Raw genomic sequence first — 21,792 nt, 5'->3', positions numbered from 1 at the left:
ACGCTGCCGGGCAGCATCTTCAGCGGCAGCTGAAGTTGATGCTTAATCCCGAGGAAACAACGGGGAGGTGGGGGGCGCATGGGAAGTAACGAGATACTTGATTCTTAGAAAGATTTGTAGGGGATGAGCCTGGAGGCAGGGAATCAATCAGTCAGGACCCGAGTCACCCTGGAGCCCAGGCAGAAATCAGCGAGAGCCCTCGCTGATGCAAAGGGCTGGAAGGCGTGAGGCTCCGGGAGACTGGGCAGCTGGATACAGCAGGACCGGAGGTCGTGAGGCCGTTCCGTCGGCTTGGGACGCTCCTGAGACCCTTAGAATCAAGCGCCGGCCACTGCATTAGCATGGGAGAAACAGCAGAGATAGGGCTTGAGGGAGAGATGCCCGAGATGAAAGGTATTAAAGGCAAGTTAGTGTCGCGGCAAAATCAGCGTGGAAGCTAGGAAACGAGGGTTTCAGTCTTTCCTTGCCAATTCCAGAGACAGCTGCACATCACAGGAAAAACAGCGACGCAGCCATTTGTCTTCATGATTATTAAGTCTGGCTGCTGCCGGACGCCGTAGACTTGTGGCACACCAAACTTTTAGCCCACGTCTCAGCGTCTTTTCATTAAGTTTGATCCCAACCCCTAACCGTAGAGTGTCTAATTTCTGCCTCCGAAGCTGACGTCCACCAAGGAACGAATGCTAGGCGGGGAAGAGCGTGCGCGGAAATGGCGCTCTGTACGTGTGCCCCCGACCCGGCGTCTGCCACGGGCGCGCGCTCGCACGCCGGAAGGGGCGGAGCGAGAATTGGCTTTATATAGCGGATACGGAAGGCGGACCGATCTCTGCGACTGGATTTGACGGTGTCATGGTATGTGTTGTAATGGTGGCTACTTCATTGTCACCGGCGTCGGCTGAATCCGCCACGCATCGTTGCCATCCCGCCGTGGCCGGCGCCGGGGACCTACTCTAGGGGCACGGGCGACATAGCGGGGGCCTCACTCAGGCCTATTTTCTGGAAAGTCGAGAGGCTTGTGGAGAAAAGCGCTTGGAGGACTGGTTTGGGGCCTGCAGGTCGGCCAGAGGGAGGCCGTCAGGGTGGGAGCAGGCTCGGAGGCCTGGCATTTTTAAAGCCATGAGTGATTTCTGAGTTTCGACCTCACCAACTGTTTCGTTAATCGCGATTAGGGTCCATCGGGAGCTTGCCTGGCTATGAGGACCTTGGGTGAGGATTCTTGGCGCTGTTCTTACTGGGTGGTAAAGAAGCTTGCGAGAGGAGAGGTTAGGGGAGGGTTGGGTTGCGAGGCCTCCTGAAGTATTTGGGACCGCAGGTGCACTCCTAAGGCCTCTGGAGCTCTCAGAAACCACAGATGATGAACTTATTGACGGGCGGACAGAAACTGTGTGCTGATTGTCAATGTTCTGATCTGGCTCTGCCGAGTTCTCTGGCCTACGTGTATCGGTGTAATTAGTGTCCTGGCTGCTACCCAGCATTGTCTCTTCAGTGGTCAAAATCTTGCTAATTGGCACATAAAGCTGCCTGTTAAGCAGCTTTTAGTGTCCCCTACTCAGTGTATTTTTGTCAGGTTTTAGAGAAAACAGGCTAGTTTTCTTAGACGTTGAGGATTTGAAATTTGCTGATTACAAAAGCATTCTTGACACGTGCGAGCCTGGGAAAGAGAATTATCCTTCTTTTTATTAGGCTTGCTGGGTGTCTGGTCAGGATTCAACATGGCTGAGATTTGTAGCTTAGGTAGCTGGGAGCTAGAGAAGAGGGGACTGTTTTGGTTTGGGTGCTGACAGTGATTTTCTCCCCCCACCCAGTCTCACAGGAAGTTCTCCGCTCCCAGACATGGGTCCCTCGGCTTCCTGCCTCGGAAGCGCAGCAGCAGGCATCGTGGGAAGGTGAAGAGCTTCCCCAAGGATGACCCTTCCAAGCCGGTCCACCTCACAGCCTTCCTGGGATACAAGGCTGGCATGACCCATATCGTGCGGGAGGTCGATAGGCCAGGATCCAGTAAGTACAGGCATCCTAAAAGTTTCGGGGATAGGAGTTGAGCGGGGAGGGAAACCGTAGAGATGGAGTCAAGCTGTTAGCAGCGGGCAGACTTTTTAAGCAGAAACTACAGGTTGTCAGAAGTGCTCTTACAGCAGAATGGGAATGCTCGACTTCAAGGCTGATACTCCAAGGGTACAGATGGCCAGCACTGTTTGTTTTAGGTGTGAGTATTGATTTCAGAGCATAGTAAATTTCCCAAGAGCCCTAGCAAAGAGAAGTCACAGTCGTGTGGGGTTGAAGCTGCTGAGGCTGGAATAAGAGCTGTCTCATTCAGGTTTTGCTTGTTCATATGTGTTTCACTTAAAGGTTTCAATAATAGCCACTTAGCGTGTGTGTTCTACTGAGACGTCTGATAGCATGGGTTGCTGAGCCATGGAGACGCTAATGTTAGGCAGTTGATAGTGACTCTAAGCTGAGCTCAGCTGTTTCTGTGTCCCAGTTATATTCAGGACACTGCATTGTCCAGATAAATGGCAAACCTTGTCTCCCTCCACAGGTTTGCATAGAAGAGAACTGAAGCTGGGCAGGTATTTGGCTGTTAAGTGTTAAGGGTCCTGATACTTTTTGTTTAAAGAACATAAGGGCCAGGCGCGGTGGCTCAAGCCTGTAATCCCAGCACTTTGGGAGGCCGAGGCGGGTGGATCACGAGGTCAAGAGATCGAGACCATCCTGGTCAACATGGTGAAACCCCGTCTCTACTGAAAATACAAAAAATTAGCTGGGCATGGTGGCACGTGCCTATAGTCCCAGCTACTCAGAAGCCGGAGGCAGGAGAATTGCCTGAACCCAGGAGGCAGAGGTTGTGGTGAGCCGAGATCGTGCCATTGCACTCCAGCCTGCGTAATAAGAGCGAAACTCCGTCTCAAAAAAAAAAAAAAAACATAAATGTACACCAAATGAGAAATTCATAGTAAGCATAGTCCTGTGAGTCTAGACTGCAGATGTGGGCCTACATGGGCACTTTGCATTTTCTAGAAAACACTGCACCACTTGCTTTGGCTCCTGCCATGTCTGACGACCGCCTTTTTTTGCAGAGGTGAACAAGAAGGAGGTGGTGGAGGCTGTGACCATTGTGGAGACGCCACCCATGGTGGTTGTGGGCATTGTGGGCTACGTGGAAACCCCTCGAGGCCTCCGGACCTTCAAGACTGTCTTCGCCGAACACATCAGCGATGAGTGCAAAAGGCGTTTCTATAAGAACTGGTAAGGGAGGAGGGCACGCAGTCCCTAGGTTGGGAGCTGGAGAGCAGGGAGCAGCATGTGCGTGGCCTCTTAGCTTTCTAGCAGGCGGGAGCTTCTGTCTCAGGTTTAGTTTGCGTCTTGAACAGACATTGACCAGCCATTGGGTTTCAGTTGGAGCTGACACCCTCATTCTGAGTCCAGGCTAGTAGTGGGTGGTGGCTGAGGACCCAGTGTTTGAGTCCAACTAGAAACCAGGAGAGGTAGCAGGATTATTCAACCCCCGTAGGGGTGGCAAGGGCCTCTGGCCCTGGCTGGAATGTCCCATTTCCTCCATCACTAAGTGAGTGCTCCCCCCAGGGTAGAGTACTTTCTAGCACCCCGGAGCAATGTTTTTGAATGCTTGTGACTTAAATTAACCTTGTGGACCTTTGCTCAGCTCCGCTCGGCTCTGCCCGATGAGCTCCATCCAGGCTCCGCTTGCCGGTGGAAAAGGCTCCTTAGAAGCTGGCAATGAGCCCCATCCTCATGTGGTGCCAGTGTGCCTTCCGCTCACCCCTCGGGTGATGAAGGCCTGCACCCGGCCCCCTCCCCAACTCTGCTCTGCTCCTGAAGGCATAAATCTAAGAAGAAGGCTTTCACCAAGTACTGCAAGAAATGGCAGGATGAGGATGGCAAGAAGCAGCTGGAGAAGGACTTCAGCAGCATGAAGAAATACTGCCAAGTCATCCGCGTCATTGCCCACACCCAGGTGAGCACAGTCCCACGGGGTGGCTGGGCCTGCCACTGTGTGGAGTTGACCTATGTGATCTTGTGGGTAGGCTTCTCCCTTGCCAGGAGAGGGCACTGTGTCCTTACTGGTCCTTAGCAAGGCAGGCATCCCCCTTTAAAATTCAACTGGTTGACCCAACTGGTGACTCCCCAGTACACTGAAATGCCTGACTGAAAGGTGCTGGCTGCTCTCCTTGAACCCTGGCTTGTGTGCTGAGCAGGCCCTTTATCGACTTGGTTAGAGTAGGTGCCTCTGGCTGTCTGTTATCCTGGCCAATTCCCAGTGCTCAGTCCAGCCCCCTGTGGTGAGGGCCATCACAGATAACAGTGCGTGTCCACCTGCAGTTCTGTCAGGACGCTGCCAGGCTGTCCTGAAGCAAAAGCTTTATGCTTAAATGCATTTTTTTACCCAGAGCTTGTGCTCTCAAAAAGCAGGCTTGTCACTAGGGCAAGTGTAGGTGGCTTTGGTAAAACCACTGCAGTATGCCAGAGGAACTGACCAGAAGGACAGCCACAGGAGCACGGGGCTGGCAGGTGCCGGGAACTGGTTGTTTGCCTGTCGTGTGGGCCCCGTTGGCTCATCCTGACAATTCAGGCACCAGAAGCCAAAATGAAGTTGTTACTGTTGGCAGAAATGGAAGTTCCTTCATCTTGATGAGGTTGAGTGACTTGTTGAGAGTTGGCTTCTTTTTACCATGTGCTTGGCATCAGACGTGTGGAGCTGCAGTCCTCTACTGTGGGAGGAGCGCTGGCAGCTGGAGCTGAGCTGTGCCCACTTCCTCCTAGATGCGCCTGCTTCCTCTGCGCCAGAAAAAGGCCCACCTGATGGAGATCCAGGTGAATGGAGGCACCGTGTCTGAGAAGCTGGACTGGGCCCGCGAGAGGCTGGAGCAGCAGGTACCTGTGAACCAAGTGTTTGGGCAGGACGAGATGATTGACGTGATCGGGGTGACCAAGGGCAAAGGCTACAAAGGTGAGCTTTTCAGTGGCTTGTGTTGTGTCCTAACCTGGGGGAGACGTGGTTTCAGGCCCAGCTGTTCGGTGATGAGGCTCAGAGTGCACGCTGGGCACAGCGCCCGAATCAGACACTGTGGAACCATTCTCTACTGCCTTCCTTCTGAGAACAGCCTTGTGGTCAGGAGTGGCTGGGATAGCGGAGGGCCGGGAGACACCTTACCATGTCCCTGCACCCTTTGCTCTTCGTAGCTGACTGATAACTGCAAAGGGGAACTTGGCGTCATGTCACTCCCTGCTGATGGGAACTTTAACGGATGCCTTGAAAACACCCATTCACAAACCCAGTGCAGTTATACCCCAGAGCCTATCCAGCTTGACAGGGGAGACCTGTGGGTAATGCACACAAAATAATCCCATCGCTGTCCCTCAGATGACCCAGCCACGGTTGGTGATTGTTGAGCCAGCAGGGAAGGGGTCAGTGGGAGGTGCTGGGCGCTGAGGTGCAGTAATATGTATCCATTCCAGGGGTCACCAGTCGTTGGCACACCAAGAAGCTGCCCCGCAAGACCCACCGAGGCCTGCGCAAGGTGGCCTGTATTGGGGCATGGCATCCTGCCCGTGTGGCCTTCTCTGTGGCACGTGCTGGGCAGAAAGGCTACCATCACCGCACTGAGATCAACAAGAAGGTGAGGTTCTGAGAGTGGCTCCCTGGGGTGGGAGATGACCCCGCGATTGGGGTTTCTGTGTCAGCACTGCTTCATTGACTCATGAGCATCATGTAGACGTCAGTGGCTTGTGTCTCGGGTCAGTTCTGGCTCGAGTGATTTGTAAGGTGCCATCCTGTAAAGCGGCTGTGGTGGGCTGATGGTTGGTGTGGCTGGAGATACTAGACGTACTGGTGTCTGGTCCCACCACCAGGGGGCAAGAGGCCTCCTGCGTTGTACAGCAGGACCTTTAGTTTTAGCCTAGCCACGTGACAGAAGGGAACCTGGAGGGCCGGCCACCTTTTTGCTCTGAAATTGGAATACCCCATGGCTGGGACTGAGGCCTCAGCTGCCTTCCTATAGAGTGTTTTGCATGTCGCCCCACTGGCATGTCTGGGTTATTTGTCCCTAATGCCCCCAGCCTGACACCCTTCTTGTTCATTCAGATCTATAAGATCGGCCAGGGCTACCTTATCAAGGACGGCAAGCTGATCAAGAACAATGCCTCCACTGACTATGACCTGTCTGACAAGAGCATCAACCCTCTGGTAAGTAACGGGTGTTCTGCTTCCTAGGGCCTGCTAGCAGGTTAACGGAAGCCGGCACAGCACCTAGCTGTGTACCGTGCAAATAGCAATGTGTCACTGAGTCCACCAGTTGGGGTTGGCTGGTGAGCAGTGGAGTCTCGGGCTCAGCTGCTCAGTGGTGAGGCCTGGAATGTGCGCTGGGCACAGCGCCCGAGACAGACTGCGGACCCATTCTTGTTGCCTTGCTTCTGAGAACAGCCCTGTGGTCAGGAGGGCCTGAACCTGGAGGGGTCATCCTTGCACAATCCCCTCTTGTGCCTAGTGCGGGCCCTGTGCTGATCCAGTGGTCTTGTTTTCCAGGGTGGCTTTGTCCACTATGGTGAAGTGACCAATGACTTTGTCATGCTGAAAGGCTGTGTGGTGGGAACCAAGAAGCGAGTGCTCACCCTCCGCAAGGTGAGGCAGGCCCTGCCTGGTTGTAGGGGCCCTCCAGTGGAGGGAGGAGGATACAAAGCCACAGGTGCTGGTGGCCCTGTGGCGGGAGTGTTGAAAGGAAGGAGAGGGTATTGGCAGTCCTTTCACACTACCTTTGAAGTCCTGGGATGAGGAAATTCCTAGTCCAGCCTTGCTGGGCTGTTTGCTTCTTTTGAGTGTGTTCTCATTGGCCTGGCAGTGGGGGAGGGCTCTTGGAGGCTGAAGTGATCCTGTGGCTTCCCAGATGCAGGGGTACTGTTAACCAAGGGGCTAAGGAAAGCCTGGCTCCTTGTAATCCTAAACCACTTCCCTTCTTGGCCCACAGTCCTTGCTGGTGCAGACCAAGCGGCGGGCTCTGGAGAAGATTGACCTTAAGTTCATTGACACCACCTCTAAGTTTGGCCATGGCCGCTTCCAGACCATGGAGGAGAAGAAAGCGTTCATGGTGAGCACCTCCTGCCTGCTTCCCTCACTGGATGGGTGGCTTGGCCATCTGCCTGCTTTTGGCCCCTGGTGGGGTGGAGGGTGGTCTTTATGCCTTGGACCTCTCGGGGCTGTGGAGCCTGGCCCAGAGTCTCGGTCCCCTGTAGAGTGGGCATCTGCTGGCCTGAACCTTCTACCTCTAACCACTGACTCTCCCCACAGGGACCACTCAAGAAAGACCGAATTGCAAAGGAAGAAGGAGCTTAATGCCAGGAACACATTATGCAGCTGGTGGGGTCTCAATAAAAGTTACTTTCCACTGACATCTGCCTGTTTCTCCAGGAGAGCAGCTGGGACTGGGGAGGCAGATGGGGCCCTCCAAGGTGCCTTGTGCTCCCCAAGGCCACTGCCCTCCTTTCTGTAGCTACACTGGTTACCCTCTGACGTCCCACTCTGTCCCCACCCTCAGTCCCTGGAGGGAGGTAAAAGCGGCCTGGTTCTGCCGCTGAGCTGTAGAAAGCCAGCCTCGAACAGAGGGCATTGTGCAAATGTTTGTCACCTGGGCGAGGCTGTTGGGTCTCTGCTATTTGCACAGTTTGGGTGATGCCAGTCCTATGGAGAAGGGAAGGAGACAAGGAGTACTAGGTGTTCCCCGGCGCCTTTGCTGATGTGCACGCAGACCCTGCGTCTGTTCCGTGTCTGAAAAGCTAATTTGCTTTTAAATTAATCCAGGGAAGGGTGGTTTCCAGTTAAGGCTTGTTCAGGTTCTTTTGTAATCTGTGCACCCAAAGTCTGGTACTGGGAGAACATGAGCACAGGCACACAGAGGTGAAGTAACTTGCCCAGGCTCAGCCAGCTGGAAGCCTAGTTGGAACCTGTCAGGGCTGTGTCCCTTCTGGGCTGGGGTCTGCTTTCTGGAACTTGGCTGGTGCAGTCCTTGTTACAACTGGAGATGGCCCCTGTACCTCACCCCATGTTGAGTGCCTGCGCCCTCAGTCTTAAGCCCAGGATGCGAAGCTGAAGGAAGCCTCCAGGCCCTGGGCTGGCCCCTGTGAGCTGGCCTGAAGCCTGATGAGCTCAGTGAAGCCCAGCACAGGCCCTGGCTCTTGGACCCACTTGGCTGACCCCGTGTTTGCTGCATCTAGGCTCTACCAGGACAGGGTGTGGAATATGAGTGCCCTTGCGATGCCATCAAAGCTGATCCCTCGGCCTCAGCTGCTGTGGCTGTGTGCAGGGCGCTGTGCTGTTCTCCAGCCCCACCAAGCTGCTTGTTGGTAAGAGCCCGCAGCTGCAGCAGCTGACCATCCAGCAGTGTCTGGCAGGCCCGTGTCATGCGTGCCTAAGTGCTTATATGGATGGCTTTCCAGTAGCTGGGTGTGCCCGTGGGCTGGGGAAAAGGGGGTGTGGTACCCGGGGGAGATAGTTGCTGTTTACCTGTGGATGTGAGGGTGTGTGGTGAAGCACTACAGTGTCAAAAAGTTCTCAAGGTGCAGAGGGGGTAAGTACCCTGTGGGTCCTGAGGCAGGGGCGGGTCAGTTGTGTGCAACAGGAACCTCCCCCATGTGTCTGTCCATCCTGCATGTCTCCAGCCCCTTCTGAGCTTAGCTTGGAGTTGGCCTCAAAGCGGAACCCTCCTTCCTGCAGCCCCTCCCATCCTTGACTGAAGCCTGGGCCTGGGTGTCGAGCTGCACTTCAGGTTAGAGCCACCAGGGGGTGTGTGGCACCTGCCCTGCAAGAGGGCCCTGCCAGGGGTTGCGAATTGAGCAGGGTCCCAGGATGCCCTGCAGTCACAGGAGTCAGGTGCGAAGCTGGAGTGGCTTACAACCTAGTGTCCCAAGGTCCGGGTTTGAGATCTGGTTGTCTGGTCTCCTGGATGCTGCCTCTTGTCTCCCTGGTATGATCTGGTCCTGATGGGAATGCTGAGTGGGCAGGGGTCCCAGCCTGTCCCCTCCCTTCCCTATCCCTTAGGCTGGGCTTAGAGCCTCGCTGCCCACCCAGCCCAAGTAGGAAAGGCTTTGCTGGTCTGACATATCCTGGCCGGGCCTTGCTACCGGTTGTGGGTATGGTTGGGATGACAGGATGCAAAGAACAAAGGCCCCTAGGGGTAGTCTGTCTGCTTCCAAGCTCAGGACACACCTGCACGTCTCAGGTGGAGGCTCGCATCACACCCATACCTGTTCACATGTGCCCAAGTGCACAGAAAGCCTTTCTTATGGGCAGCCTGGCTTGACTGGGGGCTGAGCCTTTGCTGTTGATAGCCCCATTGCCCCTCTTTCTTGCCTGCCATGTGTGGTGGCTCAAGCCTGTAATCCCAGCACTTTGGGAGGCTGATACGGGAGGATCTTTTGAGCCCAGGAGGTCAAGGCTGCAGTGAGCCATGATCGCGCCACTGCACTCCAGCCTGGATGATGGAGCGAGATCCTGTCTCCAGAAAAAAGCAAGGCAGTTTAGAGCTGATGATGGCTCTGAGGAAATAAAACAGGCCACTGGGATGGAGTCACGTGGGTGGGGTAGGGGAGGCCTCTCTGAGATGTGAAGGGTGTCAAGGGTCCTGCCCACAGAGCCCTGTGCTGGAACACTCGTGGCAGGGAACAGTGTGAAATCCCTGAGGCTCCTGGGCTCAGGTATGAGCTGGGGGGAGGGGCTTTATGCTATGGGCTGTGCCTGTGCCTGCCTCGTTCCCAACTGGATGGAGTGTGTTGGAGGTCCCCACGTCCCTAGGCCTTGTCTGTGCTATGTGTGTGCCTGGCTGTCCCCAGCAGAGGCCTGTGGTGGGTGGGGTGGCCGTCGTGCCTGTGCATGTCACTGAGGGTGCATCTCCAAGTGCCTGCTGGCATGTGTTTTCTGTCACTTTTCTTTCACCAGAACCCCTAGACAGGCCTTGCCGGAATCCTGCGGTGACAGAACAAGGAGTCTCATTCCATTCTTCCTGAAAAAAAGAAAAAATAACTGCTGGGAATTTCTGAGCAAGTGGAAACAGGGAGGTGGTGGCGGGAGCTGCCTTTGCCTTAAAAGGTGTGACAGAGTCAGGGACTTAGCTCACCTGGGGATGGCCAAGGGGTGTGGAGCGGTGGGTGGCTGGCCACCACCTTGTGGGCTCGCCGCAAAGTGCTCTCTAGAGAGCCTGGATCTTCACTGATGGCCTTGCTGGTGAGGGCTGTGCTGCTCCACCTCTATCCCCTGCCCAGAGGGCTCAGTCCCATGCAGCTGGCAGCCCACCCTCCTCCAGGTGAGAACGCAGCTACTTGCTGGAGCTTCTGGTGGTCCCCCTGCCCTGTCTCCTGGCCAGTTCCCAGGAGCCCAAAGTCCCCTTCCCTTTTCTTTTTTTTCTGAAGCAGAGTCTCACTCTGTTGCTCAGGCTGGAATGTGCAGTGGTGCAATCTTGGGGCTCGCTGCAACCTCTGCCTCCTGGGTTCAAGTGATTCTCCTGCCTCAGCTTCTCATGTAGCTGAGATTACAGGCTCCCACCACCACATCCAGCTAATTTCTGTATTTTTAGTAGAGACAGGGTTTTGCCATATTGGCCAGGCTGGTCTTGAACTCCTGACCTCAGGTGATCTACCTGTCTTGGCCTCCCAAAGTGCTGGGATTACAGGCAAGAACCACTGCGCCTGTCCTCCTTCCCTTTCAGGAGCAGTCTCAGGAGCCCAGGCCAGGCCACCAATTAGGAGAGAGGCCTGGTGCAAACCTCACAGGAGGCAGGAAATTACTGTAGCCTTCCCTATCCTCGAGCCTACCCTCCGACACCCCCAGTGGATTCCTGGAACCGGATAGTACCGAACCTCTGTGGATTAGGCTTTTTCTCTCTGATCACCAAGAGTGCTATGAAGTGACTCACGGGTGGGAACGCCTACTGTGCGGAGACACTGGACAGAGGAATGAGTCACGTTGCTGCGCGATTTCGTCACCCTACTCAGAATGGCATGCTATGTAACATTATGAATTATTTCTGAAATTTTCTGTTTAATATTTTTGGGCTGTGGCTAGCTGCTGGAAACTGTGATCAAGGAAAGTGAAATCACAGGGGATCGCTGCTGTAACTCCACAGGCCGGAGAGTGAGGGAGGAAGGGAGCATCCAGGAACCATCCAGAGCCCAACCTCCCCAGCCACTCATCCACAATCGGCAACACTCACACCACAAGGCTGTGCGCAGGACCGCAGTTAGCAATAACTGTGAGCATCTTGCTCTGTATCGGGCACTGAGCATTTTACATAGAGAAAAAGCCTTCAGGCTCACTCCTTGAGGCAGGTTCTGTTATGATCCCATGTCACAGTAAGAAACTGGGGCTTGTGGATGAGTAAGTTTCCCAGGACACAGTGTGTGATTGGTGGAGTTCAATGTGAGCCGAGGCGTCTCTTCACCCTCACGCTAGGCTGCCAGGGATTGGTAAAGTGGATGCTGGCTTAAGGGAGGAGAGGACTCATTTGTTGAACACCTACTATGTGCCAGGGTTTGTATTAGACTTTCAGGGTTACCTTATTTTTATTTTTTGAGACAGGGTCTCATTCTGTCACCTAGGGCAGGAGTGTGCAGTGGTGTGATCACGACTCACTGCAGCCTTGACCTCCCAGGCTCAAGTGATTCTCCCACCTCAGCCTCCCAAGTAGCTGGGACTACAGGCATGCGCCACCATGCCTGGCTAATTTTTGCATGTTTTGTAGAGACTGGGTCTTGTTACGTTGCACAGGCTGGTCTCAAACTCTTGGTCTTTGTTTTTCTTTTTCTTTTTGAGATGAAGTCTTGATCTTGTTGCCTGGGCTGGAGTACAGTGACGCAATCTCGGCTCAATGCAACCTCCGCCTCCCGGGTTCAAGCAATTCTCCTGCCTCAGCCTCCCGAGCAGTTGGGACTACAGGCATGCACAACTACATCCAGCTAATTTTTGTATTTTTACTAGAGTTGGGGTTTCACCATATTGGCCAGGCTGGTCTCTAACTTCTACCTCGTGATCCACCCACCTTGGTCTCCCAAAGTGCTGGGATTACAGGTGTGAGTTACCCTGCTTAGCCGGGCTTTTGTGCTTCTTTATGGATGAGGCCCCCAGGAGCCGGGTACTACAGCCAGCCCCACCCTGGCCGGGCTCTGAGCCTCCATAGCTGGCCTCCAGGTCACTGGGCTTCACGTGACTATGGAGAAGTGACGCCTTCCCATCGGCTCGCACCAGATTCCCACCTGGCAAAAGAAAATGGCTGTGAGGGAAGGCGCTAAAGATAGCTACCTTGCCAACTTCCCCATCCTACTGGCCGCTGCCTCCTCCCCAGTGGACCCCTCCAGCAGCCCCCCCACTCCAGGCCATCCTTGAGCCTGGTTAGCCAGCCTGGGGTATGAGCAGGGACCCAGGCGATGGTCACCACCAAGGCTGCTGTGAATGAAGACTCATTGGCCCCAGGTACTGGGCCAGGCAGGACTGTGCCTGTTGCACACGAACCCCTCAACAGGAGGCAGGAAGAAGCATGATAGATGGGGGTCCAAGCACAGAGAAGGACCAGCTGCTGTGAAAGCCCCAGCCCATCCCCACGCCAGCGCCTGGAACACATCTCTACACACCACGCCACCTTCCCCCATGGCCTAGGGCCCATGATGACACCATGTCATCCCCCATCCGTCTGTGACACCATCTCTACCTGCAGTGGGAGTATTTACACCAGGGAAATAGGCAGACACTAGAGATCAGGGCATTCCTGCAGGGAGCTGGTTGTTAGCATTTACCAGCATAGCACTGGCCCCGACCTTCTGTTCCGCTGGTGACACCAAAGGCTGAACCTAGCTGGAAGTGGCAAGGGAGTTGGGTTGATATGGTCCCCAGAGGTTAGCATCCTGGGCATGGGGCAGTGGGTGGAAGGGTGGCTTGAGGATCTGGAGCAACAGACAAAATCCAGCCCAATGCTCAGCGCTTCACTCTTCCTGGGAACCACTATTCCCAGCATTTCACAGGCACATTTAATCAGAGGCAGGAGCTCCCACCTCAGCAGCTTCCCGGCTCCATATTGCACATTCATTTACAGCTGACCCGTGAACAATGCGGGGTGGGGGTGAGGTGGTGATGCCCCCATGCAGTCAAAAATCCAGGTATAACTTTTTGACTCCCCTAAAACTCGGCTACTAATAACTTTTTTTTGAGACCAAGTCCTGCTCTGTAGCCCAGGCTGGAGTGTAGTGGTGCAATCTGGCTCACTGCAACCTCCGCCTCCCGGGCCCAAAACATCCTCCTGCCTCAGCCTCCTGAGTAGCTGGGATTACAGATGCCTGCCACCACACTAGGCTAATTTTTGTATTTTTTAGTGGAGACGGGGTTTTGTCATTTTGCCCAGGCTGGTCTCAAACCCCTGACCTCAAATGATCCGCCTACCTCAGCCTCCCAAAGTGCTGTGATTACAGGTGTGAGCCACCTCGCCCAGCCTTAACTATAAGTTACTGTTGACTGTGAAAACAGTTGATTAACACATATTTTGTGTTTTATATGTATTATATACTATAGTCTTTTACAATAAAGTAAGTTAGAGAAAATAAAATGTTATTAAGATAATCTGGCTGGGCACAGTGGCTCACACCTGTAATCTCAGCACGTTGGGAGGCTGAGGCAGGTGGATTGCTTGAGCGCAGGAATTGGAGATAAGCCTGGGCAACATAGACCGTATCTCTACCCAAAAAAAAAAAAAAAAAAGCCAGGTGTGGTGGCGTGTATCTCTAGTTCCAGCTACTTGGTGTTTTTTTTTTTTTTTTTTAAGATAGAGTTGCTCTGTTGCCCAGGCTAGAGTGCAGTGTCACAATCTCAGCTCACTGCAACCTTTGACTCCCAGGTTCAAGCAATTCTCCTGCCTTAGCCTCCTGAGTAGCTGAGAATACAGGTGCTTGCCACTATGCCTGGCTAATTTTTGTATTTCTAGTAGAGAAATACAAAATCACTTGAGGTCTCCTGACCTCAAGTGATTCACCTGCCCAAGTTCCTGTGACCAGATACTTGGGAGGCTGAGGTAGAATGATCATTTGAGCCCCAGAGTTTGAGGCTGTAGTGAGCTCTGTCTCTAACAAGAAAAGGAGAAAAAATAAAACCTTAAGAAATAGAAAGTATAGTTGATCTTCATTAAGTGGAAGTGACTCATCATAAAGGTCTTCATCCTCATCGTCTTCACATTGAGTAGGTTGAGGAGGAGGAAAAGGAATGGGGGGTCTTGCAGTCTCAGGAGTGGCAGAGGTGAAAAAAATCTGCATAGAAGTGGGTCATTGATGGATCACCTGAGGTCAGGAGTTCGAGACCAGCCTGACCAACATGGTGAAACCCCATTTCCACTTAAAAAATACAAAATTAGCTGGGCATAGTGGCACATGCCTGTACTTTCATCTACTCAGGACGCTGAGGTTGAACCCAGGAGGCAGAGGTTTCAGTGAGCCGACCGAGATTGTGCCATTGCACTGCACCCTGCAAGACTCCATCTCAAAAAATATATAAAAAAACAACAACAGAAGTGGACCCTTGAAGTCCAAACCCATGTTATTCAAGCGTCAACTGTATTTTTTTTTTTTTTGAGATGGAGTCCTGCTCTGTCACCCAGGCTGCAGTGCAATGGCATGATCTCGGCTCACTGCAACCTCCGACTCCCAGGTTCAAGTAATTCTCTTGCCTCGGCCTCCTGAGTAGCTGGGATTACAGGTGACTGCCACAATGCCCAGCTAATTTTTTTGTACTTTTAGTAGATGGGGTTTGACGACGTTGGCCAGGCTGGTCTCGAACTCCTGACCTCAGGTGATTTGCCCGCCTCAGCCTCCCAAAGTACTAACATGACAGGCTTGAGCCACTGTGCCCAGGCTTGAGGGTCAATTGTATTCATACATCACCATTACCAACCCTTATTAAGCACTAACTAAGCATCAGGCATTCAAGGCTCTTCACCAGGCGGCTGCAGCCTGCCAGCTCATCCCAGGCTGCTGTGCTTCAGCCACGCGGGACCACCAGCGTCATCCTTCCTCCCGGGTGTGTCTTGGTGTCCCTGTCTGCAATCCTGGTGTGGTGCCTGGAAGAGAATTGTCCGAGGGTGGCTCCTGGCTAGCCTCTTCCCAGCGCTGGGACACCTGTCTTGGCCGGGCGCAGTGGCTATAATCCCAGCACTTTGGGAGGCCAAGATGGGGGGAATCACCTGATGTTGGGAGTTTGAGACCAGCCTGACCAACATGGAGAAACCCTGTCTCTACTAAAAATACAAAATTAGCTGGACATGCCTGTAATCCCAGCTATTCGGGAGGCAGAGGCAGGAGAATTGCTTGAACCCAGGAGGCGGAGGTTGTGGTGAGCCAAGATCTCACCATTGCACTCCAGCCTGGGCAACGAGAGCAAAACTCCATCTCAAAAAAAAAAAGAAAAGAAAAGAAAGGCTGTCTTGAGGATTAAATGGGCGACTCTCGATGAGCCCAGCCCAGCTCCTAGTACCTGTTTTTTATTCAACGTGCACCCCTCCCTCACCCTTTCAGGCTCTGACCCCCAGCCCTCTGTTGGGAAATACTTGCTGAATGACTGGTTTTGCCTACGAGAAGGTCATACCTTCAAGGTCACTTCCATGTCACAGATGGCAAAACCAGGGCTCTGAGAGGAAACCAGGTCCAGAGGCACCACTTAGTCCCCCACTCCAAAGCCCACCACCTTCTCCACTAAGACAGAGGCAGCAATTGGCAGCTCAAGGGCCAGCCCACCCGGCAGTTATGTTTCGTTTGGTCCTCAGAGTTGCAAAAGAAAACTAAATGGAGCTGACCTTTACGAGTCAGGAGCTTTCACACAGAACTCGGATTTCCAGCTTCTTTGGGCAATGGGGTGATCTGGTGGCAGCAGAAGCTGCGGAGCTGCTGCCCAGCCTCCATCTCAGAGCTACCTCGGCCGGCCTGGCACCCAGCAGGGTCCAGCACACAGGAGGTGCTCAGCGAAGGACTGGGAGGTGAAAGAGACTGGGTCAGAGGGACAAATGAAGTGCCTACTGGCCGTTCCTAGGAAACCTATTTGGGTGAGCTTGTTTTACACGAGACCTTGAATTCAGGAGCTGGTAGATTTTGACCATTTTTTGTTTTTGAGATGAAGTCTTACTCTGTTGCCCAGGCTGGAGTACAGTGATGTGATCCTGGCTCACCACAGCCTTGGCCTTCTGGCACAAGCGATCCTCCTGCCACAGCCTCCTAAATAGCCAGGACTACAGACACACGCCTGGCGAATAGTTTTTTTTTTTTTTTGAGACGAAGTTTCGCTCTTGTTGTCCAGACTGGAGTGCAATGGCATGATCTCAGGTCACCACAACCTCCGCCTCCTGGGTTCAAGCAATTATCCTGCTTCAGCCTCCTGAGTAGTTGGGACTACAGGCATTAGCTGCCATGCCCAGCTAATTTTTGTATTTTTAGTAGAGACGGGGTTTCACCATGTTGGCTAGGATGATCTCAATCTCTTAACCTCGTGTTCCGCCCGCCTCAGCCTCCTAAAATTCTAGGATTACAGGCATGAGCCACCGAGCCCGGTGCCTGGCTAATCTTTAAAAAATTATTTTGTAGAGACAGAGCCTCACTAAGTCACTAAGGCTGGTTTTGAACCCCTGGGCTCAAGCAGTTCTCCAGCCTTGGCCTCCTAAAGTTCTGGGATTATAGCCGTGCACCACCACACCTGGCCACCACACTTTGATCTTTAAAAACCTGATCAATGGGTCAGGTGAGGTGGCTCATGCCTGTAATCACAGCACTTTAGGAGGCTGAGGTGGGCAGATCACCTCAGGTCGGGAGTTCGAGACCAGCCTGACCAACATGGAGAAACCCCGTCTTTACTAAAAATACAAAATTAGCCAGTCACGGTGGTGAGTGCCTATAGTTCCAGCTACTTGGGAGGCTGAGGCAGGAGAATTGCTTGAACCAGGGAGGTGGAGGTTGCAGTGAGCCAGGATTGCCCCATTACACTCCAGCCTGGGCAACAAGAGCAAAACTTAGTCTTGAAACAAACAAAAAAAACCAGATCAATAGCATGAGCCTGGAAATCATCCAAAAGTCCACTGGCCTCGAGGCCACCATATACAGCATTGTCTCCTTGGCCTGGGAGCGCCATGCCTCAATGCAGGTAGAGCTGGAGCTGCAAGTGCCCCTCATGGAGGGACCTGTCAGTGCAGAGCAAAAAGGGCAATTTGCAGAGAAATGCCCACATTGCAGCTAGATATCTGCACCCTTCCTTCCGCATCTGTGAAAGATTTTATACTTAATTTAAAACATGCAAATGGGTCCCAGCTTGGTGGCTCATGCCTGTAATCCCAGCACTTTGGGAGGCCGAGGTGGGCAGATCACCTGAGGTCAGGTATTCAAGACCAGCCTGGCCAACATGGTGAAATCCCTGTCTCTACTAAAAATACAAAAAATAGCCAGTCACAGTGGCGGGTGTCTGCAATTCCAGCTACTTGGGAGGCTGAGGCAGGAGAATTGCTTGAGCCTGGGAGGCAGAGGTTGCAGTGAGCTGAGTTAAGAACTCAGCTATTGCACTCCAGCCTGGGCAACAGAGCGAGACACTGTCTCGAATAAATAAATAAATAAATAAATAAATAAATAAATAAATAAATAAATAAATAAATAAAACAGGAAGCAAACAAATGGCAAGCCCAGTCCGCACTGGCTGTGTGGCATGGTGGACAGTGACGGGGCTGGGCGCTGAGGTGGCCTGCCTCCTGTCCCAGCTCCCGTGACGACACAAGGTGCAGGCTTGGTGAGGCCTGTCTGGGCCTCAGTTTCCTTGTTTGTAGCATGGGGGCTTGGGCTCAGGGAGGGCAGGGTGGCACAATTTCTCAGAGCCCTTTCAGCTCTGAGGCAGGGACTCCAAAGGCCAAAGGTCAGTGCAGAGTGAAAAGATTGACAGAGAGAATTGCTGTGGGCTGTAGCAATCAGGAAGGCTTCCTGAAAGAGGGAGACTTGAGCTGAGCTGTGAAGGCTGAAGAATGCCCTGCCAGGGCTGACCTGAATAGGAAGGGTGGGCAATTATGATGCCAAGGAATTGACTGATGCAGGACAGGCAAGGCTTAGCCAAATTAGGGTTCTTGGCCTCTCCCAGGAAAGAATTCAAGGGCAGCAGGTGGTGTAAACAGCACCTTTCACTGAAGGGACAGTGAACGGCAGCAGCAGAGTTCTCAATTCTCCTGGAGCAGGGCTGCTGGGCTACCCCATAGGCCGTGGGCCCAGAGCAGCCGCTCCGAAGCAGGGCTGCACTCATATTTATACCTGTTTTCATTATACGCAAATGAAGGGGTGAGTGATGCAGAAATTTACAAGACAAGAGGGCAACTTCCGGGTTTTCGGGTCGATGCTATGGAAGGGGTCAGCAATTTCTGGGTGTTGCCATGGCAACGGTAAACTGATTGATAAGGCATACTGGTGGGTGCGACTTAGGGGGAGGTGCTTCCCCCGACCTGTTTGAGCTAGTCCTCAATTTGGTCCGGCAACCTCAGAGTGAGTTTGTGAGAGAGACTTCAGGCACAGCAGGTAGCGAGTTAGGGAGATATTTGTGGGTGGGCTGTGGGAGGCCTTCCCTGAGATCTTCCACTAAACCTCATCCCAGGGGGCTCCCTTCTCCATCCTGGATGGGTGGGCGGGTGTGGGAAGTGGATCTCATGCTCATCATGCCCCGTGAGCTAAGCATTGCACCTGCTCCTGTCACGCATCGTCCATTTGCTCCTCACACCCACCTGGGGAAGGGGGTGGCAGGCACACAGGTGACCCCCAGTTCACAGGAGAAGAAACTGTACCTGGGGAGGGAGAGGAAAGGAAGCCCCTTGGCGAAGCGGGAGGCCAAAGCTGAGCTCCCGGGCAGCTGTCCTCCCTGCCCAGAATGCTGTTTCCTCTTGTCTGGGGTGGGAACCCCAACTTGCCCTTCTGGGATTGGCTCCAATGTCACCTCCTCCTGGAAGCCTCCCTTGATCCCCACCTGCACTGGGGTCGTCTGATGTTTGCTTTTTTGCACTCTCTGCTTCTCCCTCCCTGCTTTGTGCTCTGCGTCCATCTTCCCAGCCAGGCGGCGACCTCCTTGGGTCCCGGGTTGTGTCTGGCTATTCTTGTACCCTCTGCACCTAGCACAGTGCTGAGCACATAGTAGGAGTTCCGTGAGTGTCTGTTGAAAGACCCATTGCTTGAAGGCACGTGTAAACTCAGAATGAATGAGGTGACTTGCCCAAGGTTGCCCAGATGGTCAGGGCTGCGTGGCCCTGGTGGAACAGCAGCGCCCCAGCCCCTCTGGTCTCCTGGCTGGTTTCCTGCTTCTGTTCTTTTTTTTTTTTGAGATGGCATCTCCCTCTGTTGCCCAGGCTGGAGTGCAGTGGCACAATCTTGGCTTACTGCCACCTCAGTCTCCCGGGTTCAAGTGATTCTTCTGCCTCAGCCTCCTGAGTAGCTGGGATTACAGGCTCCTGCCACCACATCTGGCTATTTTTGTTCGTTTGTTTCTTTTTGTATTTTTAGTAGAGACAGGGTTTTGCCACATTGGCCAGGCTGATCTCAAACTCCTGACCTCAAGTGATCCGCCTGCCTCGGCCTCCCAAAGTGCTGTGATTACAGATGTGAGGCACCATTGCCCAGTCCTGCTCTGTTCTTGACGCTCACATCTCCTCCACCTGGCAGCCAGCGTTGAACAAAGCCCGGTCAGATTGCACCCCGCCTCTGCTGCACGCCCTGCATAGCTCCGCTGGAGGCAGAGTGAGAGCTCAGGACCCACCCCTTCCCCGGCCTCATGGCCACACTGGTCTCCTCTCTGTTCCTGCAATGAGATAGGCTGGTCCCCGCCTCAGAGGCCTTTGCATTGGCTCTCCCCGCGTCCTGGAATGCTGGTCCCTAGAACTTTGCAGGGGCCACTTTCTCAGCTGCAACCGTGCTGCCCCAGGGCTCCTGACCCTGCACTCCGCTCTGCCTTGCGCTGTTCCAGGTTCTGCTGCTCTTCTGCACTCTGTGCTTCTCTGACAGCACTCGTCCGACAGCAGCAGAATGCACTTCTGTGTCGTGGTCACCACGCATCCTTCCCACTGCCGCTAGGGCAGGGCCCTTTGGGTCTCTGTTCTCCAGCCTTCCAGAGAAGGGAGGGTGGGGAAGATGTGGTCTGGAGCGCATGAGAGACCAGGGAGGACTCCGAGGCAGCAGCGACTTCCTCAAAGCAAATTTAGGAAAAGCTGAAGTGAAAAAGGCTCAGGCAGCTGTGTTCTTCCTGCAGCTGGTCCAATGCCAAGGATATGTGTCTGTGTCTGTGTGAGACTGTGTGTGACTCGTGTGTCTGTATGGCTGTCTGTGTGCATGTGTATCGTGGGTTGGGGAGCGGTGGATTCTGGAACCAGGAATCTCTCAGAGCCTCGAGGGGCAGAGCTAGCTGGTCTCTGGCCCAGGGGTTCCAGAGGTGGGTTCCCCAGAGCTGTGGGGCTGGGAGCTTCTGTCCCTACCCCTGGGGCAGAGTGACCCAACGGGACAGGATGTGTGTAAACTCTGCAGTGGATTTTCAGGGTTCCATTCCCAGCTCCATCACTTCCTCTGTGACCTTCAGGAAGTGATTTCTTTTTTTTTTTTTTTGTGACGCTTCTTCTTTTTTTTCTTTTTCTTTTTTTTGAGATGGAGTTTCGCTCTGTCGCCCAGGCTGGAGTCCAGTGGTACAATCTCGGCTCACTGTAACTTCCGACTCCCTGGTTCCAGTGATTCTCCTCTCTCAGCCTCCTGAGTAGCTGGGATTACAGGCATGTGCCACCATATCCAGCTAATTTTTTTGTATTTTTGGTAGAGACGGGGTTTCACCATGTTGGCCAGGTTGGTCTCGAACTCCTGACCTCTGGTGATCCACCCACCTCAGCCTCTTAAAGTGCTGAGATTACAGGCGTGAACCACTGCACCCGGCTGAGGAAGTGATTTAACCAAACGGTGACTCAGTGTCATCATCTGAAAAATGGAGATGCTAAGACGAGAGGCCTCCTCCTGTTTTTGCCAGGATTTGATGAATGAAGGCGTGTGAGCGGCCAAGACCCACAGTCAGCCCTCAGCTAACATTCATGAGATCCAGTCTAAGATCCAGTCTGAGTGAGACCCAGGCCAGCCTCAGGGAGGGGGTGTCAGGCAGAGGGAGAGGCCACCAGTGCTGTGCAGACAGCAGGGGAGGCAGGTGCAAGGCCCCAGAGGGGTCCCACTCCAGGCAGGAGTCCCAAGGAAAGCGGTCTCAGGGGAGAGGCTGAACAGGCCAGAAAAGAAGAAGAGAAAGGGGCCACAGGGATGGGGCAGCGAGGGCCAAGTCTGCAGGGGGAGAGATGGAGGGGTGAGAGCTTCGAGAAACTCGGGAGGCTCATGACCCCAGTGGGACCAAGGATGAGGTGGGAGTGCAGCCGCAGGCTCCACCTCTCCAAGCACCAGGCTGCACTGGACTCTGTCCTGGAGCGGCGCCGAGCCACAGGAGGAGTTTCAGGAGGGACTTGGAGGCCTCAGTTTCCATCTGGTTCCAGGCTGATGGAGAGGCACCATCACAGCCCAGGCTGGGAAGGTGAGACACTCACATCAAACATTTAGAAAACAAGGCCAGGGGGCTGGGCGCGGTGGCTCATGCCTGGAATCCCAGCACTTTGGGAGGCCGAGGCAGGCACACCACCTGAGGTCAGGAGTTTGAGACCAGCCTGGCCAAAATGGTAAAACCCTGTCTCTACTAAAAATATTAAAAAAATTAGCCAGGCGTGGTGGCAGGTGCCTATAATCCCAGCATTC

General features: G+C 53.7%; 1 protein-coding gene and 4 non-coding genes across 5 annotated transcripts; all 5 read left to right on the top strand.

Moving 5' to 3' along the window:
- Nucleotides 1-823: 823 nt before the first annotated feature.
- Nucleotides 824-7,398, top strand: RPL3 (ribosomal protein L3). The gene is made up of 10 exons (XM_002763492.7): nucleotides 824-852; nucleotides 1,806-1,998; nucleotides 3,075-3,243; nucleotides 3,835-3,970; nucleotides 4,777-4,963; nucleotides 5,473-5,633; nucleotides 6,098-6,199; nucleotides 6,539-6,634; nucleotides 6,978-7,097; nucleotides 7,298-7,398. The coding sequence occupies exons 1-10, from the start codon at nucleotides 850-852 to the stop codon at nucleotides 7,340-7,342; spliced, it is 1,212 nt and encodes a 403-aa protein (XP_002763538.1). The 5' UTR covers nucleotides 824-849; the 3' UTR covers nucleotides 7,343-7,398.
- LOC118148380 (small nucleolar RNA SNORD43) lies at nucleotides 1,347-1,411 on the top strand. The gene has a single exon (XR_004735187.3). It is a non-coding gene; the product is annotated as a small nucleolar RNA SNORD43 (small nucleolar RNA).
- Nucleotides 3,780-3,834, top strand: LOC118148465 (small nucleolar RNA U82P). Its single transcript, XR_004735280.1, has one exon. It is a non-coding gene; the product is annotated as a small nucleolar RNA U82P (small nucleolar RNA).
- Nucleotides 5,024-5,118, top strand: LOC118148444 (small nucleolar RNA U83B). Its single transcript, XR_004735259.1, has one exon. It is a non-coding gene; the product is annotated as a small nucleolar RNA U83B (small nucleolar RNA).
- Nucleotides 6,346-6,437, top strand: LOC118148447 (small nucleolar RNA U83B). Its single transcript, XR_004735260.3, has one exon. It is a non-coding gene; the product is annotated as a small nucleolar RNA U83B (small nucleolar RNA).
- Nucleotides 7,399-21,792: the final 14,394 nt, after the last annotated feature.

This window comes from Callithrix jacchus, chromosome 1 (assembly GCF_049354715.1).
Source record: "Callithrix jacchus isolate 240 chromosome 1, calJac240_pri, whole genome shotgun sequence".
Classification (NCBI taxonomy): Eukaryota; Metazoa; Chordata; class Mammalia; order Primates; family Cebidae; genus Callithrix; species Callithrix jacchus.
The sequence above is the reverse complement of the archived record's forward strand: the minus strand, read 5'-3'. Positions and strand labels throughout refer to the sequence as shown.